Here is a 12,583-nt window from a genome sequence, read left to right as displayed (position 1 = left end):
AGTAGGTTATTTGATGCGTTTTATGTCAATATCTTTAAAAAAATCTCTGCAGTTGCATATTCACTTTTTTCTGTGTAGGCTACTCACGTGTTTTTAACGTGTTATACACGCCAGTAGCAAGTTTGTTTCATCTTGTTTTTTTTCTTTTAAAAGAAATTTTTCAACTCTAGTAGGCTATTTGATGTATTTTATGTTAATATCTTTACAATAGGAATTGTGCAAGTCAGAATACAGTATTATGTAATTTTCATTGTTACGACCGAATTTCTCCCCTTTCTTTTTCGTAAATCTTATATTGCGGTTACCAGCGTTCACCTGATTAAATATCTCTGTGAGACTGTGACATAAAAAAATGGCATGGAATTTCACTATTTACTTATCAGCTTATGAGAGGACTTTTTAGAGTGACTGTTAAGTAGGCTACAAGGTTTGTGTTAATTAATCTTCCATTTATATTTAGAAATCATTAACTGATTTAAATCTGCCGAAAAGCGCCTGAAGATAAAAGGTTCAATCTTTCTTTTTACCAAAACATTGTGCACAATTTCAGAAAGGCTGCAAAAAGGTAGCGAAAAGCTGTGCCTGTTTTTGGTCTTAAAGTTAAGCGCCTGTGATGTCATTTATTGAAGTACCTACCTACAGGCTACAGGGCTTTCTGTAGACAGTGCATTTGATTGATAGATTGAATCTTTACCCGGGTAAAACTGGGGGAAACCGGGTAAAACTGGGGGAAACTGGGTAAAACTGGGGGAAACTGGGGAAACCCTTAAAACTTCTAAATGTGTTGTCTGTGGAGTTTCTTATGCAATATAATGATTAGCCAGCTATTTAGCTGTTATCTCATGACATTTTCCATCTGAATTGCATCAAAACTTAGATAAAATAGATAAAGCTCCGGATCATCACAGAGTGATATTTCAGATTTTTCTTTTGACACTTTCTCAATGCGTACTGACTCACTGTCTTCTGGCAGTACCAAACTACCAATAGTAATTTCTTATTGAATTCAGATGGTCTACCTCCAGCTCAAAGACCACGCCAGTCAGTGTTGTGCTGTTGTGACTAATTGCTTCAGTTTAAATTGCAGCTTGCAAACCAACTGATATCTTCCAGCACTTTGCCGGAAAGCAGTAGAGGTCGTCCACATAGCCTTCCCAGTCCGAGTCCCTCAGTGGTAAGCACTTTCCTAAAACGCTTCCTCCCACAGAAAAAAAAAGAAAAGCCTCAAAAACGATGTCTAGTGTGCTACTCTCATGGAAGGAGAAAAGTGAGAAGAAAAATGAAGGAGAAAATGTTGATCAGTTTCAAAAATATATGACTTTGTCTGCAGATGAGCAAGAAACTGCACGCAACTTTGTTTTTGAAAAAGATGACAATTTCATTCTCGTACTGGCAGGATATGAAACTAAGGATACATCTATTTTTCCAAACATCTCTTTTATCAAATCAATGAAAAAATTGTCACCACTTAAATATTGGCAATACATAAGAAAAGTTGCAAACAATGAGCCAGTAAAGAAGGTTTGTTCATTGATGATGGCAATATCATCATGCCCACCATCCAGTGCTGGAATAGAACGCTTGTTCAGTAGCATGGCTTTAATCCACACAAAGCAAAGAAATAGATTGGGCAATGAGAGGGTTGCCAAATTAGTGCATGTTTATAGACACTTTGGATGGAAAGAATCTGAAACCCTAGATGAAAAACTGTTGAATGTGGACAATGAAGACTGCTGACATGTTATCAATGACTGAGATTATACCGGCTCTTAATTTTTTCTTTCTTTGGCTTTTGTTGTTCAATGTTTACAATTTTGTTCGCTGACTGCATGTTAGGCACAGGGTAGCGTCTGACTTGATAACATACTGGTATGTTCATCTATGTAAACTAATGATTGGACCTATCTATTATTAGATATTAGTAAATCACAATATTTTTCTTTTTTTGTAGGATGAGCACAGGAAATCTTATAGGTTCATTCAAAATATGATGGTAATAAACATTAACCATGAGCAGGGCTGCGATTTTTTCTTTCTTGTCAAACGACCAAAAATTCTACGTTTGTTTGTCTAATAGTAATATGACGTCACAAGAGTCAGATTATAAGCGTTTGGCCACGAGTTACCGCACAAGTTGTGTGGTATCAAAGTCACTTACTTTAAGTTTTTAATCCCACGCTGGTTGAGTGATTCCATCTACGACGGCAAAAACATTGCTGTCGCCAAATCAACACACCTTGGATTGCTGCGACAATAATTGCCGTAGCTATGCTTTAATGTATAATCAAACGAAATTTTATGCGCTTCTTCATCGCATGTCACACGGCGGTAGTCCAGAACGTCACGCAAGCTATTTTATGCGCTGACAATGCTCTTGTGAACTGTAAAAAGTTTGCAACCTTATAAATACTGGCTTATTGTTACGCAAAAGTTATTCTTTTATTGAATGCTTATTGTTTACCGGTTTGGTTGCGAATATAAACCATCGTGAAAGAAGATACAGTTAAAAAGTGGAATTTACCTACTATAGATTATTATCAAACAGAAGGAAAAGTTAGTGTGGTATTTTGCTAAATTTGTAAAGAATTTTATGACGGAAACAAATCGGAGTTTGAAAAGCTACGGGGTCAAGTTAAAAAAGTAGTACAAAATTGGATAAACGGTTCTTCGGCAGAAAAGAAAAATAATAATGCTTCTGATCATATGGCATTGCGCGTTCATGAACGGGCAGTTTTGCGTCTTCAAGTATTCCAGTGACGATGCGCAGCTTCATCCTCCCATACAGCGACTTATGATTCCGATTCTGACAGTTAGTTCTTGATCAAACAGACTCGTGTTTGCTCGCAGTATCTCAACTGTGCTGAAATTATGTTAGTGTAAACGTAAATCAAGGCAATCATCTCGCAGTGAGATATTAATTTGTTACCGGTACCTGGTTGAACAATTAACGTTATTTTATGATAATTCAAAGTCGCTAGATGTCGAATTAATGTAAAACAAACATAAATTTCTTCTTGGGCATTGTTACGCAGGTAGCAAAATTCGTTATTTTTGCATTGACTTCACGTCTGTAGACGTTGAATCAATGTAAAAAATGAAGATTTTTGCTGTTTGGGTACGCAATGTAACCCGCCAGGAAAATTAAATAGATTTATGCAGACTCGAACGTTGAATCAACCCAAAATTAACCTACTTTTCCCCCTGAGTTATTTAACGTAACAGCGTGCGTGTCGCTACTTTTGGTATTATTACATCACTACAAATCAAACAGTGCGGTCGTGGCTCGTAATAGACCAGTGCTTCCCAAATGGTGGGTCGCGAAGCTATTTCAGGTGGGTCGCGAAGCATTTCTAAATGTTAATGAATGTTAAAATTTTCTAAAAAATACCGACGTTACTATGGATCTCACAAGCCGCAGTTTGGTCTTGAACAGTAGACTACTTCGCCATCACTAATCTTCACTTCATTTGTTGAATTTCCATTTTCATGAATTGTGCACCCTGTTTTCTATTAGATCGGGAAATTATTGCGTTATCATTACGTAACAATTATGCAACAATATAACAAATACGTAACAATTAGATGTGTTATGTCGCATTAACTATTTCAGTACGTATGCCAGTAGTAAAGATGCCATAATGAAGATGTCATATATATATCATTGTGGGCTGTGGGTCGCACAATAAAACTTGCATTAAAAGTGGGTCGCGAAATAAAACTTGCATCAAAAGTGGGTCGCGAACTGAAAAAGGTTGGGAAGCACTGTGATAGACTACTCTAGTATATTTTTCGCCTCTCGTTTTTTTTCGATTCAACGTCTGCAGACGTTGAATCAATGTAAAAACGTCGGGTTTTGCCAGCTGGGTTGTGTGTTTTTGTGAATGCAAAATCGCCCATTAGGTAATTACAGAAACCCTTTTAGTGGATGGAAGTCAAGTTGCAACCATGTTTGTCTGTCTACTATTCTTTGTTCACATTGCAAAACATTTCTGCAATCTTGGAACAACAAATGCATAAGTCAGACATAAATACAAACTTGCAAACACGTTGACAATTAAAGTAGCCTACTTCGGTTATTTTATCTATAAAAGAAACCCATTGTGTCGAATAGCACAAAACGTGTGTGGCGAAATGTTTGATGCCAGGCGTTGGAACTTCGATCAAAGCATTCTCCCGCAGTGTTCAAAATGGCAGCGCTGACGCCTTGGGAGTTTCTCGTGTGAAGCGTCGCTTTTAGACCTTGCTTTGAAGTACCTGGCGCAAGAAAGTTTACGTAAGTCAGCACTCTTATGATTGCATCACGTGATCCCCCCCTCCCCGATTGTTCCTCGACCTGAAGACGTTTAGTCCTCTCTCAGTTTTTTTTTCATTTTTATTTATTTTTTTTTTTTCGTTTTTTTTTTCGTAAGGCACAGCGTTTGTCGAATAGTGATGGCGCGTGTCGAGTGACCTCGTCACCGAAAAAGGCAAAAATCGCAGCCCTGACCATGAGGAGTAATCATTATTTCATTCACATTTGCAAATTTTAACAACTCAAGTTTTTCCCAGTTTCCCCCAAAAGGTTTTTCCCAGTTTCCCCCAGGGTTTTACCCGGGTAAAACTAAAGTGGGGGAAACCTCCTTGGCCAACCCTGATCTTTATCCTCGGACTGGGAAAGCTTCTTGCAGAGCTTAATCCTGGCAGTTTCGCATACCGGTACTTGTACTTGTAGAGGCTTTGAATCATAGATGCAACCTAGTTCATACCCTGAACAGTTCGTACCCTGGAAAGATTGAGAGAAAAATTAAAAAAAGCCGAAGTCGCTGATTGCAGTTTCCGCAAACAGTTTAAAATTTTCCCTTGGAAAGATCGAGAGAAAAAATAGCACAAAACTGAAGTCGCTGATCGCAGTATCCGCAAACAAACAAAAACTCTCAGAATCATTACCGGAAATTTTAAAATGTTTGCGGAAACTCCGATCTCAACCCTAACCCTTTTTAAATGTTTGCGGAAACTGCGATTAGCGACTGTGGCAAACTCTTAGGATCATTACCGGAAATTTAAAAATGTTTGCGGAAACTGCGATCAGCGACTTAGGCTTTGTTCTATTTTTTCTATCGATCTTTTCAGTTTGTTTGTGTGCGGAAACTGCAATCAGCGACTTCGGCTTTTTTAAATTTTTTCTCTCAGTCTTTTCCTAACCCTAACCCTTTTAAAATGTTTGCGGAAACTGCGATCAGCGACTTCGGCAAACTCTTAGGATCATTATCGGAAATTTTAAAATGTTTGGGAAAACTGCGGAAAAACGGAAACTGCGATCAGCAACTTCGGCTTTGTTCTATTTTTTTCTATCGATCTTTTCAGTTTGTTTGTTTGCGGAAACTCCAAACAGCGACTTCGGCTTTTTTGAATTTTTTCTCTCGATCTTTTCAGGGTACAAACTGAGGGTACGAACTGTTCACTTTGTTCAGGGTACGAACTAGGTTGCACCCTTGAATCACTGACACAGGCCCGGTCACCGAGATTGACAGAGTGAAGTTTTCGATTGTTGAAGTCTTGTTGCCAGGGAATTATTCCATCCATTAGATGCTACCGATATTTATTTCTATTGTACGAATAGTTTTACTCGATAAGCCTATCATTTAATGTGCACCGTGCAGTCTTGAGTAATAACACTGATTGAAAATACTTTAGGTGTCTATGTTAAGTAATAAGTAAGTCCAGTCTATTTTGTGCTACTGTAGATTAAAAATATGAAGACTATGAGAGCATTTGCAGTCGTTGACTTTATATCAAGAGGTGAAGTTGATCTTGTCCTAGAGAAATGGATATTTCATGAGAATGATCTTTTGAAATGTTATTGGCCTGAGCTTCCCGGCTACAAGGTTCGCCAGTTATGTCTTCAAAATTCAGATGTTAATCCAAATTGGAAAAAGTATCTTGTACGAATTATGTACAAAACAGGTAAACATTAATAATACTCAATTTATAATATCCGTTAAGTTATATATACATAAATAAAAGTTGGAAACAATCACAGGTAGGACTTTGCCAGTAGAAGTAGGCTACCCAATGGCTGATAGTATATCATATCATTATGGTGACATAACTTTGTATTAGTTGGATTAGATAGTTGGAATTTACTTGCCTTATGATTTTCTCTTACCAATTTATGTTGCCAAGTGTTAAGTTTCATTAGACATGTAATATGTTTTCCAATATGAGGAGTTTTGTGCAACGAATTTTATGCTTGCTCTGTTGTTTCTGTTGCAGCACAGCTGCTTGTCTTAGTTAGCTGTCAATTTTTTGGTGTGTAACTTCCATTTAACCGCTTTAGCAGATTGTTATTATTCCATATGCAATATGCATGAGATCTTATTCTCCAGTGTATGGTTTTTCCTAATCTTGATCACTGTTGATGATGATGAATGTTAAGAACAAGCACCTTCTCGTGGTCCCTCCCGTCAGTACCATATCTTTAAGAAAAAAGATATGCAAAGCGAAGCTTGTCACACTCGAGCAAACCAGGCCCAGGTTCAGCCCAGGGTGGATAGGGAAACGCCCTTCTCAGGGCGCGGCAGCTCCTCTGTCGAAAAGTACCGACGACCCACCGTACTGCAGCTGAACACCGAGGGCATTACGGCCAGCAAGCTCAGCATCATCGAGTATCTGGCCACAAAACATCACGCCCTCGCTATTCTCCTCCAGGAGACCCACTGCACATCTGTGGATAAGTTGGTATTACCCAACTTCACACTCGCAGGCGCAACCATCAGCAGGAAACACGGCCTCGCCACGTTTGTCCATGAGCAACTGAGCTGGACGCCAATAGACCAGTCCAGTGCCCAATCGGAGATAGAGTGGTTATGCATAGACATATCAGGCTATCACATCATCAATGTTTATAAGCCACCACCCTCACGCTTAACACCAACAGCCATCCCAGTGTTTCCCCAACCCAGCCTCTATGCTGGCGATTTTAATTGCCACCACGTTGACTGGGGCTACAACACCACCAACACCGACGGAGAAAGCCTGGCCTCATGGTCAGCCAATAACAACCTCACCCTACTGCACGATCCCAAGGGTGCAGCGAGCTTCTTCTCCGGACGCTGGAACACTGGTACAAACCCCGATCTGGCTTTCGCAAGTGATGACCCCGATAATTGCCAACCGGACAGACGTGTGCTAGAGAAGTTCCCCAGGTCCCAACATCGACCCTCGGTTATCACGGCTCCAACGCTCATAATGCCTGTCGCGAGCAAGCCTGTTAATCGATGGAACTTCAGAATGGCTAACTGGGAGTACTATAGCCTCCTCACCAATGAAGCCACACAGTATCTCCCATCCCCTCACACCAACAACGTGGAAGAAGCCTACCAGGACTTTTGTGATGCAATAACATCAGCGGCAAAACAATCCATCTCCCGCGGCCGACGAAAGACCTACATACCGTGCTGGGATAAGGAGTGCGAAAGCCTCTACTCCGACTTCCTCCACGCCCCTCAGGGCAATGACACCAACAGCTCAGCCACAGCTCTGCTGGCAAGGCTGGACTTAAAGAGGAAGGAGCGCTGGACAGAAGCCGTTGAATCAATCGACTTCACGCACTCCAGCCGCATAGCATGGAGTACACTGAACAACCTAACTGGCAGATCACGTGCCTCTCGTCAACAATGTCCCGTTTCAGCAAATTCTATCGCCTCACAACTTGTGGAGAACGGGAAATACAAATCGAGAGACCGTGAATCAGATAGATCCGTCTTGCAAGAAATGACGGACCTCTGGAGGGTAACAACCCCAGACGGGGACAACATCTCGGGTGAGTTCACCCCGGAAGAATTTTCCGCCGCCCTCCAGCACATAAAGCCCCGGGCCCTGACCACCTATGCCCGGAGTTGATACTCCATGCTGCTGCCTCCTTGAAGTCCTGGTTAAAAGACTTCCTTTCCTGCTGTTTGCGCCACCTGAGAATTCCCAGAATCTGGAGAAGAGCCCTTGTGGTTGCAGTCCCTAAGCCGAAGAAGCCCCCAGGGGACCCGAAGAGTTACCGTCCAATCTCACTGCTCTGCATCCCCTTCAAGATCCTCGAGAGACTCATCTACGCCCGTGTCAAACCAATAATAGATCCGCAGCTCCCCCGTGAACAAGCTGGTTTCCGACACGGACGATCAACCGTAGATCAGGTCACACTTATGACCCAAGACATTGAGGACAGCTTCTCGGCTAAGAAGAAGGCTGGCGCCGTGTTTGTTGATCTAACGGCTGCCTATGACACCGTATGGCATAGCGGCCTTACCTGCAAGTTACTCCGTCTGCTCCCTGACAGACACATGGTCCATATGATGATGGAACTTGTGCAAAACCGCAGTTTTACCCTCACAACCGGTAGCGGTCGTCGAAGCAGACTACGCCGACTTAAAAACGGCGTCCGACAGGGCTCAGTCTTGGCTCCTCTCCTGTTCAACATATACACCTACGACTTGCCCCCCACCATCTCCAGGAAATATGCTTACGCAGACGTCCTGGCACTCCTGCACTCAGCAGGAAACTGGCAGTCAGTGGAGAGGAACCTCAGCCAAGACATGCAAACACTATCAGCATACCTCCAGAAATGGAAGCTACAGCTCAGCAAGTCAAAGACAGTGCCGGCGGCCTTCCACCTTAACAACCGGGAGGCACAGCGTGAGATAAACATCAAGATTGATGGGGAACGCCTGCCCTACTGTGCCGAACCTACATACCTCGGCATAACCCTGGACAGGTCACTCACGTACCGCCGGCACTTGAAGTCACTGCGCAAAAAACTATCTACACACGTCGCACTTTTGAGGCGATTGGCGGGTTCCGGCTGGGGAGCTGGTGCTAAAACTCTTCGTACAGCTACCCTAGCCCTTGTTCATTCCACCGCTGAGTACTGCGCGCCGGTCTGGTGTCGTAGTTCTCACACCCACCAGATTGATACCGCCATCAACGACGCACTGCGTACTGTGACTGGATGCCTGCATCCCACTCCAACGGACTGCCTACCCATCCTAGCAGGCATCCAACCCGCTGAGCTACGCCGTAAAGGAGCCACGATTTCTCTCGCTCGCCGCGCTTTGGACCCGGACCATCTCCTCCATGCAACATTCAAGAGACCACCACCTATAAAGCAGCGGCTGAAATCAAGACGCCCCTTTGTGCCTGCCGCACAACAACTCCTTAAGAACGCAGAAGAACTTAGTTTAAGTGCGGCACACTGGACGAACCACATGTGGAACACGGAGTGGCAAAATCACACCTCCACGCTCCGTGACTTCATACCCGACGCCGATCCCCTTCCACCAGGGATGTCCCTCACAAGGCTTGCGTGGGTCAGGCTTAACCGCTTGCGAACTGGCGTCGGCCGCTTTCGTTCGGATGACCTGTTAATATTTTGCAACAGATGATTTGGCCAAAGCACTGTTAAAGTTACAACATGCTGAAAATACTTCTGATTTGGCTTCAACAGCAGCTAGTGAAGAAGAAGTAAATGATAGTAGACAACCTAAATCGAAAAGAAGAAAGCGGTATAACAATGCATTCATTTTTCCCTGATATTTGTTCATTTCATTTTGATTTTAACTGTTCAAAACCAATTTTACCCTTTCTTAACTTATTTAAAATATATGGGTGCATGCCAGTACTTTGCATTGAAGTCACAGTTACACTAACGTGGCAGTTGTATATAACGTTTTTGTAACATTGTTGTATAAATTGTATCTAATGTAAGTACATTTTGGCTTGTTACATTGTACCTGACAACACCGTGATGCAAATATAAGCTAATCTTTTAAGATACCGTACATCCATGCATTTCTACGTTTATTGCATGATGATTGCTTGTATATGCAAAATATGTTGATGTTGACGAGATATCAATAGGTAATGTACTAGTAAGCAAGGACAAGCATGACATCTAGCTGAAGTAACTGTTTTCAAATTATGAATGCAGGAATTGCCGGTTGCCTATGAGGATTGCATATACAGATGAAAGCGACTCACCGGAGTCAGAAAATATCATTACTGTAAGTAAACAAATACTTTAATCACTTATGAATTATGATAATCCCAAAATTTGACGATTTTTAGGTGTTATTTTTTGAGAAATTGAGCGGTTTCTAAAAGTGGTATGATTTAAAAAAAATATTGCCATCTCATTTTAAGGTTAATAGCCCGGATTAAGGTGTTCAATCAGAACTTTTCGAACATTGCCTAAATATGCTGTCGTCATCCAGGATTTTGAGACCAGCATGTGCCCCAGTTGGAGCGTGATAGATTGGACAGTCCTGAATAACATAGTTGTCAGTTTATTTTCGTGTGCGACACTTGAGGGTGTAGAGGGAGCCAAGCATATCACTAAATATATTTTGTTAATGTTCACTTTGACGGTCACTAAATCTTCCATAGGTTTCTACTCCTGTATGAGCAGCTGAGGTTGCTACAACCTTGCAGCAACTGCCACAAGTTTCGGAATATCCACAATCTTCCTCTGTGAGGGCACCACAGCATTCAAGTCCAGAGCGCGAACAATCAATCCTTGATTTTCACGTGGATGACAATCAGTTAAATGTTGCAATCGACACTACGCCTGAAGTGACCAAGAACATATCTCGTTACGAATTTGTTACGCTGCAGAGTGAAGGTTTGCACCGGGTTAAATTAAAATCTTGAAACTTGTTGGATTAACTTCGCTCAACAATTGCTCAGCTGCATCGGTGTGATGATATAGTTTTAGTTATAATTCTTCACTTCATCTATTTATGTTTATTCTCTTATTTTATCGTTCGTAACTCCCATCTTTACTCACAAGCAGCGCATTTTGAAAATTCAGTTTCTCTAATTTTGGAAGATCTGTTGAGTCTCTCACGTGAGCGCCTCTACAAGAGCATTGTTCTTAATTGGCGGTATTATTTACCACTCGCTTTTCTTGTTTGGCAGCTGCTTAAATCACAACTGCCCTAGCGTGGGAGCTATTCTTTCTGTATTGTCAAAGCAAAGCACCTTTGCTAACACCAAATCATGTTAAAGCAACTATTTATTTTTCACACAGTTCGACGAATTCGAATTGTTCAACTGGAAATTAAGGGAATTTTAAATTCTGTCAACGAAAAATTGGATATAATAATGACAAACGAAAGAAGCGCCCCAGCCCAACAAATAGAGGAACCCCCTTCGGACATTCCATCTTTTTCCATCAACAGCCTGGAGGATTTTGATGAGCTTGAACACAACCTGGGAAGCAGCACTGTTCAAAATAAACTGGTAAATTTTTTTTTACTGTTAACATGGCTGTGGAATCGGTATCACAACTCCGACTCTCCTCATAGAATAGATATACAAGAAATACTGGTTATTTTCACCCTCTTTAAAACAGTTTTGCAATGTCGTACTGCTGCAAATTTCTTGAAACTTTCAACCAGCATTGATTGCAGCAAAACAACGATTCATTGATTTGCAGCAAAACAACAAAATTATGCATTTCCCAAAGTTTTTGACACTTTGACAATGGATAATTTTAAAATTCCTTGTAATGTAGAGCATTCCTCAATTTTATATAGGGGTCGGAGTCAGTGCAATTTTTAAAACTCCGACTCCTTTGGCTAAACAATAAACATTGTTACGGCTCTGACTCCACGGCCCTGACTGTTAACAATGAAATTTAACAGCTTGCAGTATGAGTGCGCTCTACTTTTATTCTATGGAATATAACCGTGAAGTCTAAATTTTATATGATAAATGTTGTTTTGCAGATTTCTTATTTTAGTCGGTATTTTTCGACGGACTACAAAAAGAGCGTAAAGCAAATTCTTTCTGGAGTATTTACGGATACGCTTATGACGAAGTTTAATTGGATGGGTCAACGCGGTTCCAAGCGCCCAATTAAAGATTGCAAACTTATTTTTGTAATTCATGGTATGTAGCCTAAACTTTAGATTTTGCACGTATATCCTGCTTAATGAACGTATGTTGCAATCTATTTTTAATATATTTGAGCCGTGAAGAATTCTGTATATCTATTGCTAGCCTATTGCTTTTGTGACCAAGCACTAACTTTTTTTTGCTTACAGCATCAGTTCGAACATACAGTTGCACAAAAGACACAACCATGGGCGATGTTAAAGCTGTTGTGCAAGAATTCCTCAAATCAGCTGAAAAGAGAATAAGAAGACAGTCAGTTGCAAGGACATCTTCATCCAGCACGGTTCGCCCAACTGATGATGTGTGAAACAGCTGTACGCATGTGATTTTGGTACTAAATAAATTGCCATATTAAACACGGGTTTGATGTGTAAAAACACAGGTTTGATGTCATGTAAAAACTAGGGTTTGATGTGTAAGACACGGGTTAGAAGTCGTGTAAAAACACTGGTTAGATGTCGTGTAAAACACGGGTCAGATGTCGTGTAAAAATACGGGTTAGATGTCGTGTAAAAACACGGGTTAGATGTCGTGTAAAACACGGGTTAGATGTCGTGTAAAACACGGGTTTAGAAGTCATGTAAAACACGGGTTAGAAGTCGTGTAAAACACGGGTTTAGAAGTCGTGTAAAACACGGTTTAGATGTTGTGTAAAACACGG

The 12,583-nt window shown here is 41.3% G+C and overlaps 1 protein-coding gene across 2 annotated transcripts; it reads left to right on the top strand.

The window, feature by feature from the left end:
* The first annotated feature begins 5,000 nt into the window (after positions 1-5,000).
* Positions 5,001-12,272, top strand: LOC145780914 (uncharacterized). Of its 2 annotated transcripts, none has more exons than XM_082592586.1 (6): positions 5,001-5,943; positions 9,956-10,028; positions 10,411-10,645; positions 11,054-11,265; positions 11,754-11,916; positions 12,072-12,272. In XM_082592586.1, exons 4-6 carry the CDS (start codon positions 11,128-11,130, stop codon positions 12,227-12,229), a joined length of 459 nt encoding a protein of 152 aa, XP_082448712.1. In that variant the 5' UTR covers positions 5,001-5,943; positions 9,956-10,028; positions 10,411-10,645; positions 11,054-11,127; the 3' UTR covers positions 12,230-12,272. The 2 variants fall into 2 exon arrangements, with proteins under 2 accessions (XP_082448712.1, XP_082448704.1); XM_082592578.1 differs by lacking the exon at positions 5,001-5,943 and adding an exon at positions 9,388-9,530.
* The last annotated feature ends 311 nt before the right edge of the window (positions 12,273-12,583 follow it).

This window comes from Aplidium turbinatum, chromosome 1 (assembly GCF_918807975.1).
Source record: "Aplidium turbinatum chromosome 1, kaAplTurb1.1, whole genome shotgun sequence".
NCBI lineage: Eukaryota > Metazoa > Chordata > Ascidiacea > Aplousobranchia > Polyclinidae > Aplidium > Aplidium turbinatum.
The sequence above is the reverse complement of the archived record's forward strand: the minus strand, read 5'-3'. Positions and strand labels throughout refer to the sequence as shown.